The sequence below is a fragment of the Zonotrichia leucophrys genome, chromosome 26 (genome assembly GCF_028769735.1).
Source record: "Zonotrichia leucophrys gambelii isolate GWCS_2022_RI chromosome 26, RI_Zleu_2.0, whole genome shotgun sequence".
In the NCBI taxonomy this organism is placed as follows: domain Eukaryota; kingdom Metazoa; phylum Chordata; class Aves; order Passeriformes; family Passerellidae; genus Zonotrichia; species Zonotrichia leucophrys.
The window spans coordinates 7,250,686-7,276,511 of NC_088195.1; the positions used below are offsets into that span (position 1 = coordinate 7,250,686).

The 25,826-nt window shown below is 52.0% G+C and overlaps 1 protein-coding gene across 1 annotated transcript; it reads left to right on the forward strand.

The window, feature by feature from the left end:
* Nucleotides 1–3,636: 3,636 nt before the first annotated feature.
* Nucleotides 3,637–25,583, forward strand: LMOD1 (leiomodin 1). The gene is made up of 3 exons (XM_064733004.1): nt 3,637–4,027; nt 22,046–23,635; nt 24,768–25,583. Exons 1-3 carry the CDS (start codon nt 3,767–3,769, stop codon nt 24,792–24,794), a joined length of 1,878 nt encoding a protein of 625 aa, XP_064589074.1. The 5' UTR covers nt 3,637–3,766; the 3' UTR covers nt 24,795–25,583.
* Nucleotides 25,584–25,826: the final 243 nt, after the last annotated feature.

Sequence of the window (25,826 nt, forward strand, 5' to 3'; positions counted from 1 at the left end):
CAGACAAATACCTCCAAGGGGTGTCAGAGGATAGTGACAGACTCTTTTCAGTGGGTGCCCAGCGATAGGGTGAGAAGCAATGGCCATAAACTAAACCCTAAGAAGTTCCACCTCAACATGAGGAAGAACTTCTTGGCACGGAGGAGGGCAGAGCACTGGAACATCTGCCCAGGGAGGGTGTGAAGTCTCCTTCTCTGGAGATACTCCAAACCCACCTGGGAGTGTTCCTGTGTCACCAGGTGACCCTGCCTGGGCAAGGGGGCCAGACTGGATGATCTCCAGAGGTCTTTTCCACCCCAGAAATCCTGGGGTTCTGGGATTCTGTATATCACTATTCCACACTGTGGTGGCTGGAACCAGCTTCAGAGCATGGCCCAAGGGTCTGTAAACACATCCCCCTTCCCAGTTGTTAGCCCATGAAAGACCAATCAGTGCAGACATATCCAAGCTTCTCTGATTCTGGGGTGAAAACACAATTTTTTTTTCCTACTGTTTTCTTTATACAGCCCCAAGAACCCTGTGGGATATGGTCTAACAGAACTGTGCCAATATCCCAGTTAAAAAGGACTGTGTGACAGCCAACAAATTACAGTGAGACCATCCACTCCGAACCATGACAAGTTTGAAGTGTCCTCTGCTTCTCTCCCTGACTTTCTGCTAATGTAGGAATATTTCCCCACAAAATTATGCTCTGTGCTACCTCTGCCTGGCTCTGCAGTGCAGGGGAGGAGTGGCTGATCTTTTCCTAGATCAGGAAAGGATGGGTGATACTTCAGGAGAAACTTGGAGTCTCCCAGGCCACATTCACAGCTTCTTAGGAGTTTGGTGTGCGGTACCTCTCATCACAAGAATCAAGGTTTGGGAATGACAAAATAGAGATTTTATCAAGGTGTTGATAGTAATTATATTCTGTTGAAAACCTATTTACAACACGGGAAAGTTTGCAACAATTTACTACGAAGGAAAGGCAGACAGAGAAAATTCAAGATTTCCCTTTTAAGTAGAAGGATTCTTTCTCTAGCTTAGCACTGCAGATTGTCCCTGGGGCTGTCTACATGTCCTGTCCCTTGAGCCAGGGCTGGCACACCTGGGAATGCTTGGATTGTTCCAAGAAGAGGCTGACACAAAGATGTGATTCCTCACTACCTTTTTGTTGTGTGCTTTCCAGCTGGGAAATTAGCTTCCAGTTTGTTGCTCACCTCTTATAAGCACTTGATGACTGAGCACAACAATACCGTAGAAATACTGGAGGGTTGGACATTTATAGAATACTTGTGGACATAAATGTTGGACATTTATAGAATGGACTTGTATAGGTTGGAAAAGCCTTCTGAGATCATCTAGTCCAACTATTGCCCCAGGACTACCACTAGCCCAGTAAATTCCTCCAAGGAATGGGGACTTCACCGCTGCCCTGGGCAGCTGTGCCAAGACTGAGAAATCCTTTCAGGGAAGAAATTTTCACAATATCCAACCTAAACCTCTGCTGGTGCAACTTGAGGCCATTTTTTTTTGTCCTGTCTCTTGTTCCCTGGGAGAAGAGCCTGACACCCACCTAGGTCCACCCTAGGTCAGTTAATTTCTTCCACCCCCAGACTCTGTAACTCAAATTTCTCTTCCAAAACGCACAGTGTTAAAACATGTCCAGCCTTGTATCCTGAAAAGGGACCAGACAGAACCTTAAGATAGATTCAGGGCTGTATTAAGGTGGAAAAACAAGACACTCATCTGGCTTCTTCAGGCAAAATGGCACCAAATGCCATCTTTCAGGTAAATTCAGGCAATTTCAGGCAAGTTCAGGCAAATTCAGGCAAAGACTAAATTCAGTGTGGTTTCTGTTGCCCTCAGCACTGTCACCGCTGTGGCAGCGTTGGGGAAGGAGAGTTAGAGGAGGTGGAAGGAACTTTTCATCAGGAACTGGAGGGACAGGGCAAGGAGGAATGGCTTCCCACTGCCAGAGGGCAGGGTTACATGGGATACTGGGAGGAAACTGTTCCCTATGAGGGTGGTGAGGCCCTGGCACAGAATGCCCAGAGAAGCTGGGTCTGCCCCTAGATCCCTGGAAGTGTCCAAAGTCAGGCTGGATGGGGCTTGGAGCAACCTGGGATAGGTGGAAGGTGTCCCTGCCTGTAGAAGGGGCTGGAACATGGTGAGCTTTGAGGTCCCTTTCCAACCCAAACCATTCCAGGATTCTGTGTGTGAGGCCAGCTGGGGAAGAGAATGCCTGCGTCCCTCCTAGTGCAAGCAAGCACCAAGACCCCCTGGTTGCAAGATCAGGGAAACAGAAGTGAGGGAGATGGAATTCACCACAGCAATGTTTAAGTTCGTGCACTTAGAGACTAAAACCAACAAGTTATTTTACAATCTGGAAAAAATCTCAGCCGTGCTGATGAATCATAGGAAGGATATGAGCACGACCTGGGCACTGCTGTGCTGGAGATAAAGGAAATTCTGGAATACACCAAGAATGTACATTTCCTGTCAGGACAGGGAATGTCTAGTTTGTCACTAGGAGACTCACCTGGAGCACCTGGTGCCTGTGTGCAGGGTGGGGTCTGGCCAGGAAGACAGGCAGAGGAGGTGATTAGGCTGAGGAAAATCCTAGGGGAGCTTGTTTAGTCAAAAAACACCAAAGGGTTCCTTGCTTGGATCAGCAGAGAGAGGCCTGGGAGCAGGCAGTAAATATTAGGAGGATGATAGAGGATGAAGAAAACCAGGATGAAGCTGGCAGGATAACAAATGGGTACAAAGTGCTGGACATGGGGTAAGGCTGCCTGTAAACTTGGAGAGAAAAGCCTGTCTCCCATCCCTGTGGGAGAACTCCCACGTGCCAGTTAAGCTTCTGTATGGATTAGGGAAATGGAAAGTTGGTGCTGCCAGCCAAAGCCCAGGCTCAGGTCACTGCCTGGACCAGGAGCAGGGGAGATTCAGGAATTCCCTCTATGCAGAAGAAAGGGATGTCTTTGGGGCTTGGTGAGGGCAAGTGGGAGTGTGTGAGGAAGAGCAGCTGCGGGCACAGCCCCTCAGGGTCTGCGGGTCGGGAGGAGCTCTGACAGTCCCGGGGAGTCAGGTCTGCAGAGCCGGAGCAGTCGCTACCTGCTGCCTCCATCCCGCCGGTTGAAGCAGTCTGCCGGCACCTCCAGCCCTTTCCTGTGGGGCAGAGCGCGAACAGCACCGATCGCAGGCTGCAACGGGATAACAAGGAAAATTTCCTCTGCAGTGGGTGCTTCCTTGCCGATTTTAGCCAAGAGCTGTCACCGCTACAGCAGAGGCTCCCCCCATCCCTTTGTGGCCACGCTGCCCACTTTAGCAGCCCCCCATCCTCCATGACACAGGCTGGGACTGCCTCCTCCATCCCCCATTCCCGGCCTGCCGGCTCGTGCATTTTTCCCTGTTTTCTCACTAGGTTGGCCCATTGCCTTTAAAAGGCGAAATGCTCCGGACTAAATTTGGTCATGTAGCTCTGCACGGTTCCCTGGAATGTCCTCGGGTTTCAGGCTCCTCTGATAGCACCATTCCCCGCCTCCCGCCGGGCTCCATTGGCTTCCCAGCGCCCGAACCGCCACTGGATCCTGTTATTGGCCAACTCTTGGGCCGAGGGGTGTCCCCTCTGGATAACCACCGTATCTCGGGCTGGAGAGCTGCTGAGATTTAACACTTCAGCACCTGCTGCCGTTCGGGAAGCAGCCTTGGAGCTTCGGCTTCTTTTTTTTTCTCCTGCTTTGGGTACCACACAACCGCCACCGTGTCTCGCCAGCGAGCCAAGATGTCCAAAGTGGCCAAATACCGGCGACAAGTTAGTGAAGATCCAGATATAGACAATTTATTGTCTACTTTGTCTCCAGAGGAGATGGAGGAGCTGGAAAAGGAGCTGGATGTGGTGGATGCGGACGGGAGCATCCCTGTGGAGCGCAGTCAGACAAACCAATCGGAAAACTCCTTACCTGGCCCACACAACTGTGACACGGCGCTCAACCATCACGACAAGGACACCAAGAGGCTCCTGCAGCGGGAGCACTCGATAGACGTAAGTCACGTCCCCACTGCTGCTGCGGGAAAAGTGGGAACACACCTCGAACCCCCCCTTCCCCCGGGCTGAGTGAGGGACGAGATGGAAAGCGCAAAACCTGAGAAAGGCGTGGGCTTGCTGAGGAGGAATAGCTGTCCTGGAGAGACCAGGGAGCTGGTCCTGGCACTCTGGGAGGAAACAGGGTGTCCCATAAAACCCTGGTGTTACTAGTAAAGCCAAATTCTGTGTTGGTGCCAGGGATTTTCTCCCTGCCCCTTCTCTAACATCCCTGGGCAGGGCTGGGAGCGGAGCTGGGATTCACAGGAGGCTGCTGGAGGGGCCGGTGCAGTGACAGGATTGCCACGGGCTGCATTTTTTCTTTTATTTTTTTTCTCTCCCTCTCCTTTGGGGATCTTGATTCTTTCAGTTCTTCTTATGCAAAAGATTAAACAGTCTCTGGTTCTTGTGGAATAAAAATGTTTCCTGCTCTGTGGAAATCACATCGAGAAACAGGTTTCACCCTGTGCCATTTGTTTTGCATTTATTGTTCACTTAAAATTCCTTCTTTTAGTTTGATTTGGGTATATTTATCTCCCTCTCTGCACCTGGCAAATTCTTTAAGAGTTTGCTTGGAGCTCGAGAGCTTCATGTCAGTCCTTTTCCTCTTTTTGTGTTGTGCCTCAGTGGGAGACAGTCCTGCTTTTCTGTAACATTTATTAAACCTCAGTACTAAGAGTATTTGCTATGTACTTTGTGCTTGGAAGCCTGGGAAGTGTCTGGTTTCCCTAGTTTTCATGGCAGGCTGAGCCAAAAAATGAAAAACAGCAATTCTGCAGCAGCTGATCCATGTGGTCATGGGTGGTTTCATGTCACAGGCAGGACTCACATCTGCTGTGCCGGAGCTGGAGAGTTCTGGCAGCACAAGAAGTGCCAAGTGTTGTGGGGCACTGCTCTGCTCTGGCTCTGATTCCAGATCTATCCCAGGTCACCCACCTGTACCCTGGGTCTTCCAGCTGGGTGATCAATCTGTAACTACCCCAGAGCACTTGGATATTTCTCTTTCTGGATATTTATGGAGTTTATTCAGGAGGGGCCTCTCCTGACTGTGACATAGATACCCTTATTCCCTTCTAAATATTGGGGTGAATGGGAATGAAAATTGCACCAGTAGGAAAAATAACTGAAGCTTGATTTTGGAGAGCTGAACAAGAGTTTAAATTGTTCCTTCCCACCCCTGTCCTGGGCAGCCTAGGAGCTCACTCTGGCTCTGAGGATAAAGGAGCAGCTTTCACCTTCTATGTGTGGTGCTTGACATGGGCTGGGGGGCAGTGAGTGCCGTGCCCCTCACCACAAGGGCTCTGCCTTGATTTCCTCACCAGTGGAAAATTTCCCTATGGTGGGGAAGTGCAGGTGCTGCAGAACAAACCTGCCTGGAGAGGGAAATGCTTTTATGTAGGACCAGTCATCCCAGTGACCACTGTTTTGCAGGTGATCCCAAGAGATGACACTAAAAAATTTGCTTTTTCAGGTTGGGGGGACATTTGGGGCTGACATGATTTGTGTTGCTGTTTCAGTGTTAACTGTTGGAACATGAGGCCTTGCTTGGGAATTGGCATAGGGAAGTGTCCATGACCAGGAGGAAGGGAGGAAATTTGTGAGTTTTGTTAAAAAGAGATCTGGCAAATTGCCTGATTTAACATACTGTTGTTTGGAAATGCCTGAGAGTGTGTGTGCAGTGGGAGAAGAATTGGGTTGTAGAAAGGGGTGGCCTGGGGAGGAGAGACACCTGGGTTATGGTGTAGGGCTCTGGCTGGAGGGGAGGGCAGCACAGGGGTCCTGGAAAATCTCCTGCTGCCCTCTGAGTTAAGGAGATTCAGGCTGTGGAAGACAAAGCAAATTGGCAACAGGTCAAGTTTGTCAGTGAAAATGGCCCAGTTTGATTGTATTGCAGTAACTGGATAGGGCAGAACTGACTTTCATCTTCTATTTCAATCCCTGGAGGCCAAGGAAAAAAGTATATCCTACACCCCTTCCTCCCTGCCATTGTTAGGATCTGGGATTAATACCTAGAAAATGCCAGTTTACAGCGCTGGCACAGCAAAGCATACTGGTGGTGGAGAAGGGCTGTCTTCTGCCATGGGGCCCAAGGATGGGGTGGGATGGGATGGGATCATGAGACCACATGAACAGTCAGAAAAAACAGTGCAAGAAGCCAACTCTCTCAGTTCCTCTGTCCAAGGAAGCCCCAGGGCTATGTTTTGCTGAAGGATGGAATGAGAACATGAAGCCATCCAGAGCACCCCAGGCAGGTGTTGAACTCTCCCCCAGCTGTTCAGGGCTCTGAGGTCTCCAATGACAAATCCCTCTCATGTGTCAGCAGATTCCGTGTTGTGCCAGCCAGCACAGGCATGGTGGCTGCCCTCCCACGGGCTTGGCATCCCCCCAGGGTGTGGGAGGTCACAGACATGCTCTGAGGGCTGGACCTCCTCCGATCTGGAGACAGGCTGGGAGAGCTGGGGATGTCCAGCCTGGAGAAGAGAGGGCTCCAAGGAGATCTCCTGAAGAGGCATCACAGACACAGGATAACATCTTCTAGATGTTCACAGGTAATTCCCACTGGAATTACCTCCCATTCCTTCCCTGATCTTGTGCCTGTGCTTCACCACCCCCCTCCCACCCCCTGGCCTACTCACACATCTGCTTCTGGCTTGTAAACATTTCTCTTGATGCCTTAAATTAGGAATGCCAGGCACTGTGTCTGTGATGTCTCTTCAGTAGGGAGAGACAGGAGGGCAGATTCTCGTCCTTAGTTCATGGAATCATGGAATGGTTTGGGTGGAAAGGGACCTTAAAGTTCATCCCATTCTAACCCTGCATGGGCAAGGACGCCTCCCACTGTTCCAGGTTGCTCCAAGTCCCATCCAACCTGGCCGTGGACATTGACAGGGATGGGACAGCCACAGCTTCTCTGGTCACCCTGTGCCAGGGCCTCACCACCCTCACAGGGAACAGTTTCCTCCCCATATCCCATCCAACCCTGCCCTCTGGCAGTGAAAAGCCATTCCCCCCTGTCCTGCCTGTCAGTCCAGGCCCTTGTCCCCAGCCCCTCTCCAGCTCTCCTGGAGCCCCTTTAGGTCCTGCAAAGGACTCTGAGGCCTCCTCGGAGCCTTCTGTGCTCCAGGTGAACACTCCCAGCTCTCCCAGCCTGGCTCCAGATAAGAGGGGCTCCAGCCCTCAGAGCATCTCTGTGGCCTCCTCTGGACTTGCTTCAGAAGTTCCATGTTCTTCTCATGTCCTCCCTGCTGTTCTTCCATACCTCCTGATGGGAATCTCTGTTGTGGGACATTGTGTGTTAGCTGGGATGTGCAGGAATCCCTCCAAAGTGCAAAATAAGGTATTTTGAGGGGGAATGTTGAGTTTCTGCCCATCTTACTGTTCTTGCAGTCATTGCCCTGTTCTTGGACTGGCGCCAGGCACCTACATTTCCACCTAAATACTGGGAGAAGTGGATATATTTAGAAATATTGTTAACTACATAATAACACATCTTCTTAGTGATGAAAAGGGCAAACTAGGGTAACTAGGAAGCAGATTATAAACAGCCCAAAATAGATGTGAGCTTTGCCCCTGCCTTTCCACACTGGACAGCCAAATTCCCATCTTGGTGATGCAGTAATAAATTAATCTTAATTTTGTCTTGCTAATGAGTGGAAGTATAACCAAGCTCAAGGGTGGGGCTTGGGCCAGTGCCCCTCTCAACAAGGCCCATGTGTCACAGAGACTGGCCATGAGTAGATAAATGAAGAGATGATTTCTATTAGCTCATGGCTCTTTATTGTCACAGGCAAAGGCATAACAAGAAAAGTTCCAGTTAGAAACATGCTGTGAAGTATGTGCTGTGGTATTAAACTGCCAGAGGGCAGAGTTAGATGGGATATTGGGAAGATATTTTTCCCTGTGAGGGTGGTGAGGCCCTAGCACAGAGAAGCTGGGGCTGCCCCATGCCTCGAAGTGTTCAAGGCTGTGTTGGATGGGGCTTGGAGCAACCTGGGATAGTGGAAGGTGTCCCTGCCCATGGCAGGGGGTGGGACTGGATGATCTTTAAGGTCCCTTTCCACCCAAACCAGTCTAGGATTCCATGAGTTACCTGGGGCACAGCTGACTTGCTGTCACTTGAAATCCTTGTATCATGCCTGGGATTTCTGTCCAGAAGAGGAAAAGCTGTGTGTGCCAGGGCACAGGGGTTCTGTTCAGCTGTCCCTGTGGGATAGGTTTCTCTGAGAGCTGAGCTGTGTGAGGAAATGTGGTCTGTGGGAGCTGGTCCAGTTCCCCTATTGCTGGTGACATCTATAAAAGCCATGTGTCTGTGCACAGAGCAGTTATACCCTGAGAACACCCCATCCATGGGGTCTCTTCCATTATGGTCTTTAAGGGAATGATCTTTAAAGTCCCTTCCAAGCATAACCATTCCATGATTCCATGATCTTTCCTACTGGCATTTGTTTAGCCCTAAACACTCTCAGGGAACCTCTGCCAGATGGGACCTAGATGAGAAGAGCTGTATCATGGGAAGGATCTCCATGTGAACCACACGTGCCATGGACTGGTGCTTTGGTGTATGAGTCCTCCTTAGCAGTTGCCAAGTCCACAACAGGAAGTTTTACTTTCTGAAATATCCCACAAAATCCATCTGCCGCTGTTCTTGGCTTTCCTTGGATTCCCAACTCACCACAGCACCCTGGTGACTCCCAAAACACCAAGCCCCTGATGGCAGAGACAGCTCCTCCTTGTGATTTCCCTTCTCTAGCATCACCATCGTCCCTGGGAGTGGATGGAGTCTTCTTCCCTCAGTTCACATAATCCTGGAATATCCTGAGTTGGAGGGGACCCACAAGGATCACTGAGTCTAGCTCCTAACCCTGCACAGGACAACCCCAAAATCCCACCCACCATGTGCCTCAGAGAGTTGTCCAAATGCTCTTTGAAGCTCACCTGTAAGGGGAGGGCACCTGCATGTCCCAGTCCCATCAGAGTTCCCAGTCCTGCCTCCCAACCGGGCTTGCTTTGATTTGATTGCATGCAGCTTCAGGCAGGGATGGCTGGGAAGTGCAGGGAAGTTGCATGAGGGAGCATTATCCTGCTTATATAGGGGAATCATTCCAGGGCCACAAAGCCAATTTTTTATGAAAATACTCATGTCATGGGTGTCTCTTTCCATGGAAGCCCACTCACCAGCTTCCTTGAGGAGAAGACTCTGAACAGGAGATGCTGGATGTCGGGGCAGTTTTGCACAGCCAGAGCCAGATGTGCACAGTGCAGATGGTCCCTGTATTTTCGTCTCATGAAGGCTGGACCCCCTTCGCACAGGAGAAGCTGAGGTGGTTCAGTTATCTTCCAGCACCTTTTTGCCTTCTCTCAGATATCCCACTCCTCTGCAGGCAAGACCTCCTCCTGTTCCAGGTCCATGCATCCTTATCCCTGCAGGCTCCTGGGAATGTCTCCGTGTCCCCAGGCTCTCTTCTTGGAGGCTGGACAGGCTCCTTCTAGCCTGGTCTGGATGCAGAGGGATAAGCAGTGAGCTCAGAGAGGTTATTTAATCCAAATTCTGTGTATCTGAAGGATGACGGTGCTGGAGGACAGCAGGTCCTGGAGAAAGATTTGTTTTGACAAGACCTTGGGAAGGTCTTCTAAAAAGTCCTCCCTTCCTTTTTGACTCTCTTGGGCTTGGAACTTGCTGCTGGGTGATTTTTATCCTATCACCTAATTTCCCTCTATGGAAAGTGGAGATCCTCAGCAGTGAGCCCTTCTTCGACACCACAGGCAAACAAGTCAGGATTTAATTTTTTTTATTAATGCTCAAAGCTTGTCATCTTTTCATTAAAATATCTGGAGGGAAGAAAGGAGCTCTTTATTTAACTTGCTGGTTCAGACTCGAGGGAATTTGCAAACAAAGGTACAGCAGGAGTTATATAATTTCTTGAGCATCTTCCCAGTTTGTCCCCAACACATGTATTGAAACTCTGCTCTTCTGTTTATCAGCCAGTTCTCAGTTCTCTTGACTGCCAAGACCATTCCTCCTCCCTTCCAAGAGTCTTCACTAATTCTCAGCTCTTGCCTTTCTTTTAGCCATGTCCTGACCCGGTCTCTTCTCCCTCATCAGAGAATCTTTATGATTGGAAAAGGCCACTAAGATCATCAAGTTCAAAGAATCCCAGAATCCCAGACTGGTTTGGGTGAAAAGGGACATTGAAACCCATCCCATTCCACCCAACCCTGCCATACGTAGGGACACCTTCCACTACCCCAGGATGCTCCAAGCCCTGTCCAGTCTGGCCTTGGACACTTCCAGGGATGGAACAGCCACAGCTGCTCTGGGCAACCTGTGCCAGGGCCTCTCATCTCTCTCACAGGAGAGAACGGACCATAATAAATTGTTCTGAACAGCTTCTGGCCCCCCAAAAGAGATGAAAGGGGTGGGTGACACTGGGACATCCATCCAGAGGCTTCTGCAGTGGCTTCTGGCCCATAGACTGAGCAGTGGGTAAAGCTGTGGGTGCTTTCACTAGCACACAGAGAGGAATAGAGCTGGCAGCTTCCTGGGCTTTGCATTCCTCCATGGATGATAGCCAGGATATCCAAACTAGTCACACATTTGGAAAGAAACCAAAGGTATTGAGCCATTCCTATTTGGTCTTTAAAGGAGGCCACAGATGGTCCCTCCAGCTGCACAAGTCACTCTCCAACTCCCTGACAGGAGGGAGCAGCCAGGTGGGGGTCAGGCTCTGCTCCCAGGGTTCAAGTTGGACATCACAAGGAATTTCTCCATGGAAAGGGTGGTCATCTATTGAACAGGACAGGACTGCCCAGGGCAGTGGTGGAGTCCCCTTTCCTGGAGGTGTCCAAGGAATGCCTGGATGTGGCACTCAGTGCTCTGGGCTGGGTTACAAGGTGGGGGGATTGGTCACAGATAAGACTGGATGATCTCAGAGGCCTTTTCCAACCAAATTGATTCTGTAATTCTGTGAAGTCCAGGAGATCCCTTTCACTGCTCAGAAATGAAAACTGTTGTCTGTGCTCTGTGTTTCATTCTGACTTTCTGAAAAAGTCCCAACCCTGTCACAAGAGGGATGAGCAGCAGCAGCAGGAGCTGTTACCTGCAGCAGATGATAAAACAACCCTCAAAGGTTAACATAGAAGCAAGAACAATACCATGACAGCTCCCAGAAGGATCTGCATTGTGGAGAACAGCTGAAAAATGGGAAGCGAGAACACAGGCATCTTTGAGCTGCATTCCTGAAAAAATGGTGTGAGAAAGACCTTCACAGCTGGATCAGTGTTTTTGTGATGCCCTTGGGGGCAGAAGCTTTGCTTTCCTTGTTTTTCCTGTTGTGACCAGGGTGAGTTGCAGCACAAAGCGTTCCCAGTGACTTGGAGCTCATGCCAAAGGCACACACAAGTCTGGGAGATCCACGGTCCATCTAAGGGCATAAGCAGGGAAAGAAACCCGTGGATTTCTAGTCAATTGGGAAAAAAGAGTAAAAATCCGAGTTCTGTGTTTACATAAAGCACAACAGAGATGCAGATAAATCCATGGAAGTGTTTGGAGTGTTTAGCTTATATGGGCTGAGCTGCCCAGGAGGTTTAATATGTGTTTATGTTGAGCTGATAAATAGACATGGAGGAGGAGAAGAGCTGGGTCCATTATGTGTCCCTCTCTTTCGCAGCACTGTGACATCACTTGTGTGCTAAAACCATCTCAGTGACTCAGCTTCCAGCAGGACGCTGGGATTAACCGCTCCTGTTGCTCCAGCCCACCCTTTGCTGTGTGGGAATCGTGTCAGGATGGAGCAGGAGGATCTCAGTGGCAGGGCATATGTTTGAAGTCAAGGTGTGGCTGGCGGGATGGTGGGGGACAGACACACCATGGAGGACCAAGGGTCCTGCTCTGTCCTTTCCTCTGCCCAGAATGTGAGCAAACAGGGATGTAAACAGCAAGGAATTGGAGCTGTGGAAGCAACAAGAGCCTGTCCCAGCCATGATGTGGCAGCAGGACCAGGGCAGTGCCCATGCCCTGTGCTGGCACTACTGGTGTCACACCTTCCATCCCAGTAACAGTTTTGGGCTGCTCAGGAGAAGTAAGTCATTGAGGGGCTGGAGCAGGACCAGAGAAGGGAACAGAGCTGAGGAAGAGTCTGGAGCCCCAGAAGTGGCTGAAGGAGCCTGGGGGGGCTCAGCCTGGAGAAAAGAAGGCTCAGGGGGGACCTGGGGACCTTCTGGCTCTGCACAACTCCTGACAGGAGCCATGTGGGAGTCAGGCTGAGCTCCCAGGGAACAGGAGGAGAGGAAATGGCCTCAAGCTGTGCCAAGGAAGGTTCAAGTTGGAAACAGGGGGAAATTTCCTGCATGGAAAGTTGTAAAGCACTGGCATAGGCTGTCTAGGGCAGAGGTGGAGTCACCATCCCTGGAGGGATTTAAGAGCTGTGTGGAAGTGGATGTGGCTGTGGTGGACGTGGGTTAGCAGTGAACATAGCAGTCCTGGGGGAATGGCTGGACATGTTGTGCTTAGAGGGCTTTTCCAACCACAGTGATTCCATTATTCTGTGATTTCCTGAAACACAACTGGAGAGGTGCCAGCCCAGGTCATAGAGGTGTCCTGTGCAACCTCTTGACCATGTGTTGAGCAGCCTAGGGCTTATGCACAGTATTTGGGTCAGGATTTATGCTGCATGCTGCTGAGGGTTCCAAGGGGTCCCTCCTCCTGACAGGGGCACCATGGCATATGTTGGACATGCCCAGCACAGGAATGAGCTCCTGCATAGCCATGGCAGACTCTGCCAAGGAGAGTGATTTGCCATTTTCTTCCTTGCAGGGAATTCCCCAGGTCCCAAGAACCAGAGATGGTGACCCCTGGCATGCCTGGCTGTATGCCTACTAAGTGCTCTGTCCTGGGATGCAGCTCCCATGTGGTGCCAGAGCCTGAGGAGCAGGTGCTCCTGTTTCCCACAAACTATTTAAGGGAATGACCAGCAAAACTGGTCTGATTTTCCAGGTAGGCTCTTGGAGCTTGGCTCATCTCACCTGCTTCAAGAACCTGGGATCATCTTCCAGCACCAGGTGCCCGCTTCCAGGGGGTATCTCTGATGGTTCCATGGGCTGCTGGATGGAATCCATTGGATACTTGCACCAGCAAGAGGCCTGGAGATGTGCCCATGTGTTGCCAAGAGGCTGGGAGCAGTGTCCTGTTCCTTGACTATCCAGCATTTATGACACAGAGGATGGAGATAGGATTAAGACTTGCTAGGACTGAATTGCAATTCTGCTGTTCCTAAAAATTCAGTGAATGCTTGATGTGGGCTTTCCACAAAATGCGCTGGGCAGAAATCCAGCCTAGAGGTGTCGTAGTGTTAATTGCTGGGATTCCCTGCTCTTTTCAATCCCTGATGAAGAGGAGACAACCAGGGAGAAGGTCTCATCTTGGAAATATCCAGTTCAGCCATGGCAGTGCCAGTAGAAGGGCTGGGAATACAGCAAATAGAAGAGAAAAACCTGGACTTCTAAAACTTGATTTTGTTAGATGAAAAGAAGTTTCCATTTGCATAGTATTCAGTGGCTTTACAGCTTTCTGGAAAATGGCTGTGTCTCCATGGAAGGGCTGGAGCTCTTCTGTTAAAGGAAACCCAAGTTAAAACATTTATTGCTTTAATTCAGGGGAAAATAAGAGGCATAATCAGGGCCAGTTTCTGGAGAACAGCTCTGCATCTCAGGAAGGGGACTTTTTAAAAACATTGGTCTGAGACATGCAAAGACCCGGTCATATTTGGGGTCAGAGAGATCTGGGCAGAAGGGAAGGGGAAAAACTGAGTTCCTTGTTAAAATGACAGGATAATATGTAAAGCAGGACAGGGCAAGGAGTTGCTTACATCTCTCTGGGCTTTAGCACACAGACCATGGCCAGAGGTCATGTATGTCCCAGTGCTGAAAGCTGAGGTCCTTTCAACCTTCCTTCCTGCCAAAAGAGCCCAAATGTGCCTAGAGAAAGAAACTCTTGGCTGCCTGATCCTCTCAAGAAGCCCCGTGGATGTGAGCAGGGTCTCCCACAAATCTTGCCATGGTATTTGCTGAGGAGCAGGAGGGTTGTCCAGGGTGTCCCAGAGTCGGCAGAAGCCTCGCAATCCTGCTTCCTTTGCAGGTCACTGGCAATCCAGATTCAGCAGCTCCCAGGACTCAGCCAAGGACACAGCATTATTTCTGGGAATGTCCTTAGCTCTGAGTTGTCCCTAGGCTACTCAAAACAGGCTGAGGAATGGAGGAAAAGAGCTTGGGCAGCTTGTTGTGGTTTGGCTTGACTCTAGCAATCCTCTCCAGGAACAGGTACCCAAATACCAGGAACACCAAACAACCTGCAACCCCCCTGCTTTTGCCCCCAGCCACCTCGACGGCTTCTCCATGCAGTGGGACAGTCTCAAAGGACATCCCTGTCCCATTGGAGCTCCCACAGGGCTCCTGCTCAGCCTCCTCAGCCCTAGGGTCACACTGAGGGTTGGAAGGATGCTGGTGCCTCGCTCATGGGCTCTGGCTGGGATTTGGGATAGGTGGGTGGGACAGAGGGAACATAGGAGTCCTCAGAGTCTGGCAGGCAGGCAGGGATCTCCAGAGAGTGATTCCCAAAGTTAGAGCTGTGGATTCAATCCTAGAGTCTTGTGGTAGCTTTGGAGACTTTATAGGGCTTGGGAGCAGCCCTATAAAGAGCTGTAGGACAGACTGAAACCCCCCCAGGCAGTGAAAGAAGATTGGCTTGTTAGTCATGGATCATAATTCCCTAAATCTGCTAATTCAGGTAACTCAACACAGTTTTCTTCCCTCACCAGTGTGGTCTGGGACCCCCCACAGCTGACCAAGAGATTTTGGTGAATTGTCTGTCTGTGTCTCAGAGATCCCACCTCATTGATGGGCTTCCCCACTTTCCCAGTTTTCCACCACCAAAAGCCACTCCGAATTTGTGTGGGACCAATGGAATTGTGCTGGTGTTGTCAAAGCCATGCCATGCCAAGAGATGATCTGAAAAATGTCTCACAGGCTGCAGCAGGAATTTATTATCCCAGCAAAGGCTGGGAGAGAGGAACAACCCCTTGGCCTGGGCATTATTCCCAAGTGTGCAGCTCTGGAGGGATTACAGTTGCTTTGTAAGGAGCTTGGTTCTGGTGGGACAGTCTTTGTTGGTGGCCAAATCCACGTGCCAGACAGGCAGCATGGCCCTGCCTGGGGAGCTGCTGGAAAGGAGGGAGGCAGTGGGTCCCCAGAGGAGGGTCGTGGTGGGCTGCAGTGCATGTGCAGAAACCATATCAGCCACCTTGGAGCTGACCCTAGATTTCCCAGCAGCACAGATGATTGGGATGGACCTGATCCTGGCTCAAGCTTCCCCTGTTGTCCTCCTGACGTTCTCATATCATCACAGTCTCAGCTTCCAGAGGCCCCTAGAGCTGCAGGTGACATTAGAGACCAAGCCAGGGTCATGGCTGCAGGTGGAGTTGAGTTCAGTGTTCCTGGAGCCACTTTCACAGGAGCTGCAAGGGCAGGTTTGGCCTTTCCTCATGGGGACCAGCACGATTCATGTCCCCAACAGTCACCATGGTATGGGTGGGAAGGGACCTTGAAGATCATCCCATTCCAGCCCTGCCATGGGACACCTTTCACTGTCCCAGGTTGCTCCAAGCCCTATCCAGCCTGGCCTTGGACTCTTCCATGGATGGGACAGCCCCAGCTTCTTTGGGCAACCTGGGCCAGGGCCTCACCACCCTCACAGGGAGGAATTCCTTCCCAGTATCCCACCTATCCTTGCCCTCCAGCAGTGGGAAGCCATTGCCCCTAGTCTGTTTCTCCAGGTCCTTGTCCCAAGTCCCTCTCCAGCTCTCCTGGAGCCCCTTTAGGCACTGGAAGGGGTTCTAAGGTCTCCTCAAAGCCTTTTTTTTCTCCAGGCTGGACGCCCCCAGCTCTCCCAGTCTGTCTCCAGATAAGAGGGGCTCCAGCCCCCAGAGCATCTCTTGGCCTCCTCTGGACTCGCTCCAAAAGCTCTGTGCCCTTCTGATCTTGGGAGTCTTCTGGCTTCCCAGCCAAGCCCTCTTTGAACCTCAGTGGGGTACTCCTCCCTGGAGCCAGCACAGAGGTGCTCATGCTCCCAAGATTCCATCCTCACCTCTTGTTCTTTGCCTGAGCCAAGCATATCCTGCCATGGTGAGACTCTTCCCAGGACATACCTCTGAAAATAACTGCAGGCTGGGGAAAGCTGGGCCCTTACAAAGACTAAACTTGGGCAAATGCATTTCCATGTCTCCTCTGCCAGGGACTGCTGTTCCAGCAGCTGCTGAGCCACCAAGTGCCCCTTCCCCCATCTTGGGTACAGGATTTGTGAATCCCTGGGTAACCTCTCCTCTCCTCTCCTCTCCTCTCCTCTCCTCTCCTCTCCTCTCCTCTCCTCTCCTCTCCTCTCCTCTCCTCTCCTCTCCTCTCCTCTCCTCTCCTCTCCTCTCCTCTCCTCTCCTCTCCTCTCCTCTCCTCTCCTCTCTCTCCTCTCCTCTCCTCTCCTCTCCTCTCCTCTCCTCTCCTCTCCTCTCCTCTCCTCTCCTCTCCTCTCCCTTTTGCTTGGAATCTGCTCTGGGCACAGCAAGGTGACTGTACCCACCTTCTGCCTGCTAAACAAACAGTCAGATCAATAACTGCCATTAAACCAGCTGTTTTCCACCCCAAAATGAGCTGTGGGGCTTTTGGGGCAGGAAGGGAGACCCTCACTCCACCTCCAAATTCATTTTCGCCATCCCCAGCTCTATCCCCAGCCCCATCCCTTGCTCAGTGCTGGAGCGAGTGCTTGGATTCCAGGCAAGAAGTTCCCAGTCTCCTTTGCCTTTTAAGGCAACATCTGAGTGGGTTTGAGGGTTACAAATGCTAACAAGCCATGGCAATGCTCATTTTAGTCTATTTAGAGGAAACGGGAAGGCATTTCAGTTCATCAAAACACTGGTGATTAATCAACCGACTACCAGGCTGTTTTCATTAGGCTTATTTTTAAAGGTCTGACATGCTGTGTAAAAATATTCCCCTAATAAATGTGCTTGTGGCAGAGGGAAAGGCACAGAGTGCGTGCAGCAGCACTGGTTTCCAGGTACCCAAGGTAAATATGCCAGTGGGCAGAGAGAAATGAGCAGGCAGCACTCGGGATAGCCATGAAGAGGGGACAGCTGGCCCTGGACTGCAGGGCGGTGGTGCCACAAGCTGTGCTGGTGGCCATGGGGGCAGACAGGGGTTCCAGAGCAAGGGAAAGGTGCTTATCTCTCTCCTGAAACACAGCTCTGCCTCCTAGTTCCAGTTGCACTTCCAGCCTGGCGGTGAGGACTTTGGAATTATCAGCAGTGGTGGGCCGGTGACACCTGAGGCTGGCTGCTGCAGCACGTGCTGAGCCAGGGGGACACACCGAGAGCCCTGGGGTGGTGGAAAGGCAGGAGGAGACAAGGACATGTTCCCTCTTGAGCACACATGTGGCCTCAGGCAGGGCCTAGAACAGACCTGCTTTGGAGATGACCCCAGGCTCCAGCAAGGGATGGAGCTGGCCCACACTGACCCTTGGGTTTAGAAACACAGATCTGGTTTCTTGCCTGAACTTTTTTTCCTCCCGATTCCTGTCCCTCTGCTGCCACTGGAGCTGGGTGTGTGCCAAGGGCTCTTCCAAGGCAGCTCCACAGGAGATGAAGCAGCTTGAGCCCCTCTCATCCCCTGCAACCATCCAGCACTTCTTCCAATAACCTGCATCTCTTAGATGGGATTTTCTGATGCATCCCAAATTTGCTGTAAGCAAATGATCCCACAAGTGCTACCCACAGTGGCAGGAACACCCGTGATGGTCACTGCATATCTGTGGCATTCCCTTGTTCCCATGCCTGGGGCCACAACTGGCTCCTTTTCCCCCAGCTTCTTTCCCCTGACTTCTCCCAGCTCTCTTTCTCCTGATTCCTTTGCCCTCACCTCTTTTCCCACATCCCATTCTCTGGCTCCAGGTCTCTCCTCCCCCAAACTGCAGCACGTGGACATGTGGTCACACATCCATGAATGGAAGCTTGAACCACACAACAGTACTGTCATGGTTTGGGCCTGGCACAGAGCCACTGCCCCCATGAAAATGCCCTCACCCTGGTGTCTGCTGTGAGATGTGACCAGGAATAAGCAAAACAGGCTCCAGCTTAAACATAAAGAACACTTTATTACCTAAACTACAGGAAAATAGGAAGAAACTATAAGGAAAAGAAAAAAAATTCAAAACCTTACAAAAAACACTTTCCTCCTCCCCACCACCAGAATTTCCCAATCCGATACATTCTCCCAAATCACCAACTGCCCAGCCTGGCACCACCCTTTAGTCTACTCAAACTTCAGTCCATGAAGAGGAGAGGAGTCCTTCTTATTCCATAGTCTTTCCCTGGAAACACGCTGAAACCTCGTGTGCTTCCAATGTCACTCGGCACTGCCCGGAAAAATCCTTTTGCCGCTTGTGACATCTTCCTTCCATGCCCAGTGCTCTCACCACTGTGCATGGACCAGAGCTGCTTCTAGGGCTATCTTTTAAGGATGCCTTGTCTCACTCCAAAAAGGCACAGTCTCTGCTTTGGGACATCTGTCCCCCCCAGTATTTTTCCAACCCCCTGGGGCCGAGGGGTCCCCACGATGAACCCTCCTGGTTCTGAGGCACTGCTTCCCACCCAAGTGCAGTCTCTGTGTCACAGGAACAAACTGAGTCCATGGCCACAAGAAAAGTCCAGCCAAAAGGCAACTCCAGTCATCTCTCCCACTCACTTATCTCCACATCCTTCGGGCCAGGTCCTTGTCTCATCTCATCTCTTATCTCCCTTCTTATTCAACTCTGAGGATGATCAGCATTTTTGCAAGGCCCCAATCACATAAGAAAGGGTTAAAAGTTTCAGTCTCTGTCTGTCCCGGAATGCCGGTACTCCCACAGGTGCTGCTGCTCCTCCGGCCAGGCTGCACTCTTCCCTCCCCTTTCTCCTCCCGGGCTGGCTGCTATCACATTCAGACGCCGGCTCTCCTCTCTCTCCCTCCAGGGGGGGATGACTGCCCGATGTCTCTTGGGGCTGCTCCTCCACCCTTCCATCCTCAAGGGCCTTCTCACCCCCATCTCTGTCCAGGCCCCGGGCCTACCGCATGGCTGCCCCTCCCCCGCCCAGCAGCAGCGGCTGGACAGGGGAGGGAGATCTGACCTCTTCGCCGACGTCCCAAGAGAACATCCCAGGGCCGAAGCTCTGCTTTTAACCCCTGTGTATTCTCGGAGGTGTGTCCAAACCGCACTGGTCACACCAGGTGCCAATATCAAACTCCAAGCATCCATTGGTTTGACCACAGCCTCCCAGAATTCCCACTTCTTCCTGGTCAAACCACCACAAGTACACACTCAGCATGTGCTGCAGCACCTTTCCCAAGTACGGATTTTCCATGGATTTAATTTTCTTCTGGTTTAATTTGCCGGGAGTAAACCATCACCTTCTTCGAGCATGGGAGAGGTTGCTGATAATTTTCACCAGGGTCTTTCTCCCTCTCTCCAAGTTCTGTTCATCCCTGGCCAAAGCCTTTTTTCCTCTTTGTCTTGGATGTGCCCAGGGTGCTCAGGGGAGATTCAGAGCTCGCCAGTGTTAAGCTGGGTGAGCTTGGGCTGGGAAGGAGAAAGATTTCTGGAGCAGTTGGTATGGAGATGAGGCTGCTGGCTCTGACTCGATGGGTGCTCAGCCTGGGGTCACCAAAGTGTCACAGAGCCCTGGGGAGGATAAATGTCCCTTCTCAGAGGAATCTGCAACCTGGACACTCCCAAACACCTTGGAGAGGCCCTGTTGGGGGCAGGGCAACACCAGTGTCCTCATCCCACAGTCCTCCTGCCAGGGCCCTTCCTCCACTGAGGTGCTTCAGGATGTCATGAGCATCTGTGCACCATTCTGGCGCTGGGAATAGAGCACAGCTTGGTGACAAGGACCCCTGGCTCAGTGCCAGAGGAGGTAGCATCACCTGGTCCCTGCAGCACCCAGGACTGGGGTGCATAGGAGCCCCATGCCTGGTCCCTGGGGCGGCAGCAGTGGGGACTGTGGGCCCCCAGGCCAGGCCAGGCTCTGTAGGGGTCTGGCAGGAGCCTTCCTGTCCCTGCTCAGCCCTGCGCCAGGAGCCAAGAAATCGCTTAACTAAACAAACAGCTCTCTCGTCCCTGATGGCATCTGTTTATACACCAGGTACAAACAGTCCCCAGGGCTGCCCGTGCACAGCCAGTTCTTTCCACAAAAGTCTGTCCCTGAGCGCTGGCAGTACTGCATGTGGGGAAAGTTCAGCCTTATGCTGCCCCAGCATGGACACTGTGGAGCAACAGGATGAAGAGGAGGAGGCCAGCCTGACTGCAGACTGTGGTGTCAGGATTCAGATCTGCGGGTTCCAGGCACTGGGTGAAGCCACAGTGCTGTCCTGATCATGAGAGGATCCAGGGAGATTGTAAAGGCATCCCAGATGCATCTCCCAGCGGCATCTTCCTTCCTCCTTTCCCTGGAGTCCTAAAATCCCTCCAGCCAAGGTGATGAGCCAGGCCAGTGCTGAGGACCTGTGTGTTCCCTAGCTGTGGAGGAGGGAGAAGGGCATTTAAATTGCCAAACCTTGATGTGAAATTTATGGTAGTATCCTCCACTATGCAACAAACTTGGTCCCAGTGTCAAGTTCATCTCACTTCAGCCACCTGAAGCATTGGTTCCTCTCCCTTGGAAATGGATGTGTTTCATGTCATGGAGTCCCAGACTAGTTTGGGTTGGAAGGAACCTTAAAGTTCATCCCAGTCCACCCCCTGCCATGCGCAGGGACACCTTCCACTATCCCAGGTTGCTCTAAGCCCTGTCCAACCTGACCTTGGACACTGACAGGGATCCAGGGGCAGCCACAGCTGCTCTGGGCATCCTGTGCCAGGGCCTGCCCACCCTCACAGGGAGAATTTCTTCCCAATATCCCACCTAACTCTGCCCTCTGGCAACTGCCAGAGAGAAGGATGGGAACCATATCAAAGGTTGTACCAATGCTGATGGAGACCCCTCCCAGCCCTTCAGCCTTGGTTGAAGGCTGCAACAAGGCATTGGCTGTGTCCCCAAGCTGCTGGAGTTGGCTATGGCCAGCAGCAATGCCCAGGACAGGCTGTACCAAGGGCAAGGGTCACGTGCTTGTAAAAATGGCCAAAACTTCCTTCTGACTTTCCCCCAGACTCTCCAAGCCCTTCCTTCTTTTGATGTCTTTGGACACTGGGAGCAGATATGCTGGGAGAACCTCATGCATTAGAAAGCTATAAATGCCATGCTCCCATTTCCTCAGTTTTCTGCCCAGAAGTGCAAACTGCCATTGAAGGCAGAATGGTTTTGCAGAACCCAGGGCTGGAGCGACTGCTGGGTCAGCAGTGTCACTTAGGGACACTACTGTGGGCTCTTCCCTGCTTGCACACACATCCAGGACAGTGTGGAGAGTGTTGGGCTACAGACTGGGAAAAGCCACCAAGCATCCAGCTGGAAACCATTTAGGAAAGGTGGGAAAGCACCTGGGGCTCACAGGCACTACCTCCATCCCTAGTTAGAAAAATGATTAAAAAATTATAACTTAGAGGGGGTGTCAGAGAAGGTGCCTCCTACACCTTGTTAGTTTATGGCCTGTCAGGGGGGATGTCCTGCAGACCTCCAGAGCCCTTTGGGATGGGGGACTGGAGGCAAAAGAGAGTAGAGCTGCCTTAGAGAGCTGCAGCAGGACCTCATCACACCTGAGTCCTGCAGGCTCTGCCTACATTCAAGGCACTCACATGCTGAACGCTTCCCTGGAGCTGGGACCTCGGCTGGGCCAAACGATCCTCTTCAAAGGCCAGCCACAGGCTGCAGGATGTTCCATGTGACAGTCAGTGACCGTGGGACTGGGGTGGCAAGGCTGTAGGTCAGAGGCACCTGTGCCTGTAATTCCCAGGTGTTTTTCTCTCACTAGGAAAGCAGGTTGAACAAGAATGAGGGAGACAAAAATCAAGAAGAAAAAGGAAAAGAATCTCCTTCCAAAGAACTGGCCCAGAAACAAGATGCTGAAGTGGGGAAAGACTCTAAAAAGGAAGAAGGTGTTGAGAAAACAGACCTGAAAGGTAAAGCTGAGACTGAGACCAAGAGCAAAGAGAACAAAGCTATGAATGATAAAGTAAAGGCCATGGAAAAAAAGCTGATGGGGAAGGACAAGAAGGAGGAAGAGAAGGGTTCAGTGTTGAAGAAGGACACAGTGAAGAACAAAAAGGAGGAAGAGAAGAGCTCAGAGTTGAAGAAAGATGCAGGGGAGGATAAAAAGGAAGAAGAGAACAGCTCATGTCTTAAAAAGGAGGATGCAGGGAAGGATAAAAAGGAAAAAGAGAAGATCTCAGCAGCAAAGGAGGAGACAGAGAAGGAAAAAAAGCAAGAAGAAAAGGATTCAGCATCAAAGGACACAGGGAAGGACAAAAAGGAGGAGAACAGTTCAGAATCAAAGAAACAGGCAGAAAAAGACACAAGAGGGGAAGATAAAAAAGAAAATGACAAAAAAGAAGAGGAAAAGGCTTCTGCTGTGAAAAAATCCAAGGCAGATGAGAATGATAAATCCCAGACAGAAGCAGAAAAGGCAGAAAAGGTGGAGGAGAAACAGGAGGCCAAGGCAGCAGCTGAGAGCAGCCCTTCCAAGTCTTCCTCCAACAGCTCTGCAGATCAAGCCAAGGATGATGAAGCCTCCAGCATCTTTGACGAGCTCATCGAGAAGGTGAAGAACAATGACGCTGAGGTGACCGAGGTCAACGTGAACAACTCCGACTGCATCAATAACGAGACCCTGGTGCGCTTCACCGAGGCCCTGGAGTTCAACACTGTGGTCAAGGTGTTTGCCCTGGCAAACACCCGCGCTGATGACCACGTGGCCTTTGCCATTGCCATAATGCTCAAGTCCAACAAGGTGCTGACAAGCATCAACATGGACTCCAACCACATCACAGGCAAGGGTATCCTGGCCATTTTCCGGGCCCTGTTGCAGAACAACACACTGACAGAACTACGTTTCCACAACCAGCGGCACATCTGTGGGGGGAAAACAGAGATGGAGATTGCCAAGCTCCTGAAAGAGAACACCACACTCCTGAAGCTGGGTTACCACTTCGAGCTGGCTGGGCCACGCATGACTGTCACCAACCTGCTGAGCCGAAACATGGACAGGCAGAGGCAGAAACGCCTCCAGGAGCAGAAACTGGCACAGGAACGGGGGGAGAAGAAAGACCTCCTGGAGGTGCCCAAGCCTGGAGCAGTGCCGAAGGGGTCCCCCAAGGCATCCCCGCAGCCATCCCCCAAGGCTTCCCCCAAAAGCTCTCCCAAGAAAGGAGGGGCACCCACCATACCACCCCCACCTCCTCCTCCGCTCGCCCCACCACTGATGATCAACGAGAACCTGAAGAACTCGCTCTCGCCAGCCACACAGAGGAAGTTGGGAGACCGGGCGCTGCCAGTCCAGGAGAAGAACTCTCGAGACCAGCTCCTGGCAGCCATTCGCTCCAGCAACCTCAAACAGCTCAAGAAGGCAAGTGCAGGGCCAGGTGGGGCCCATGCACAGGGTGGGGCTGGGGGCTGAGGTCATGGTGGCTGCCACTCTGGCAGTGTCCTTCTCTGGAGTGGGGCTGTGTTCAACCCCTGCACAGGGGCAGATCCATCCCTTTGCCAAGCACATGGGGAAGGAAGATCCATCCTTTAATCCCATCCTGCAGAGCAGATGAGGTCAGCAGGTCCAGCCTTTGGCAGAGCATCCAACAGGAGATCCATCCCTTGGCAAAGAGCATGACAGGTGCAGATCTATCCCTTGGCAGAGCTCCTGTGTTGGGCAGATCCACCAGGATCCAGGGGCTGGGACACAAGGAAAAACCCATCCGTAAGTTATAACTCACTGGGCTCTTGATATCTTGTTGGGGCTGAGCCCATGCCCCTGAGGTAGAAGGTGGCCCAGGATGGCTGGAGAGGTTTCATCTGCATTTAAACAACTGAAACATTTCTTGATGTCAGCCCCAGTCTGGACTTGACTAATGCTTTTGAACTCTTTACATATGAGTTAATGTTGCTCTGAGAGTACTGATACAGCACTTGGGGACCAGCAGAGAGGTGTGGCCTACTTCTCAAACAGCTAGACTTAGCCAAGGGTGGCCTGGGTGCTTGAAAGCTGTGGCAGCAGCTGCCCTCCTAATACAGGAGGCCCATAAATTCACCCTTGGGCAGCACATTGTCAAGTATGTACGCCATGCAGTAATAACTGCTGGAATAAAAGGGCTAATGCTGGTCCCAGCATGGAGCCTTGAAACCTCTCACACACTCCAGGTGGTTTGTGTCCCTGCTGGGCTGTCCATGGGCAGCCTGGCCAAGAAAAAGAGGTCATTGAATGGTCTGGGTTGGAAGAGACCTTAGAGATCATCTCTATCCTGTCATGGGCAGGGACACCTTCCACTAGCCCAGGTTGCTCCAAACCCCATCCAACCTGGCCTTAGAACACTGCCAGGGATGGGGCAGCCCCAGCTCTCTGGGCAGTCTGTGCCAGGACCTCCCCACCTTCACAGGGAGGAATTTCTCCCCATCTAATCCTGCCATGGATGTCCCTACACCGTGTCAGTGACAGTCCTGCACCCCGTCCCATTGCTCGCCCAGTAATGGGGTGTGCTTCCCTGCAGGTGGAGTTGCCGAAGCTGCTGCAGTAGGGAGCAGGAGGATTTTTCCCCTGCAGCCCATGGCAGACCCCCAGACACTCACCTTTCTCGTGACAAGCCCTTTGGAACCTGCAGTGACCGACGCCAAGGAGCAGGGATCTCTCTGGGACACGGAGGATGGGCCGGGCCCAGCAGGATATGATGAAGGAGGTTGTATTTATTTTTTGATGGTTGTGAAGCCTTCAAGCTCACTCTTCTACCAGCACTGTGCCCCACCGGAGATGCCAAGAATAGAGCAGGGGTCTGCAGAGCTGATCCTTATGGAAATCCCCCATCAGAGCATAACAAAGGGGTTTGGCACCCCACTCTATCCAGGGTCCAGCCTGGGGTGAGCAAGAGTACCCCCAGCCGTGGGGAGGAGCAGGGGACACCCAGACCATCACCACATCACCACAAGGTTTCTGGGTGGCCAGCAGAGTTTTGGGATTCAGGCACAGCAGTGGCTGCAGAGCTGGGGGTTCAGGCTTGATGTCAGGAGGAATGGGAGGGTGGGAGAAGGGAGCAGCCAGGGAGAGAGGGGGTATGGAAGTGGTGGGACACAGGGAGCCAGGCTGGGGCCAGGAGCTCGGGCATCTTGTACGCACCCACAGTACTGCAGGGGGACCCCCAGGACCCTCAGAGCATGGAAGCCAAATCCGCCTCAGAGAGAGCAGGGAAAGCACCAGCTCAAGGGGGGCAGTGGGTTTTGGGGTCATGTGATGCCCATCCTCCTCCCCCCATCCTTCCTGTCATGACACCTCGATTACGATTTGTATGACTGTGGCCACTGCATCAGCAATAAAGCTCACCCAAATGCTTCCTGTGCCTCTGGACTGGTCCACGCCCCCAGACCCCAAATTGAGGTGCAGGGGGTGTCTGGGAATGGACTCAGCAACCTCAGCCAGGGACAGCTTTTCCCTCTCCCACACCCACAGCCCACCCTGAACTGGGCACCCTGGGACCACCTGGACAAGCCAGCCTGGGTGTCCCTCGTCACCCACTCAGAACTCCTGAAAATGGGGCACCCAGGACCCCCCCAAGTGG

Bases quoted from the DNA above. Each gene is read 5' to 3' on its own strand.
- LMOD1 (XM_064733004.1), top strand. From the start codon at position 3,767: ATGTCCAAAGTGGCCAAATACCGGCGACAAGTTAGTGAAGATCCAGAT. The intron at 4,028-22,045 runs GTAAGTCACGTC...TTCTCTCACTAG, and splicing joins AGCGGGAGCACTCGATAGAC to GAAAGCAGGTTGAACAAGAA. The intron at 23,636-24,767 runs GCAAGTGCAGGG...GCTTCCCTGCAG, and splicing joins ACCTCAAACAGCTCAAGAAG to GTGGAGTTGCCGAAGCTGCT.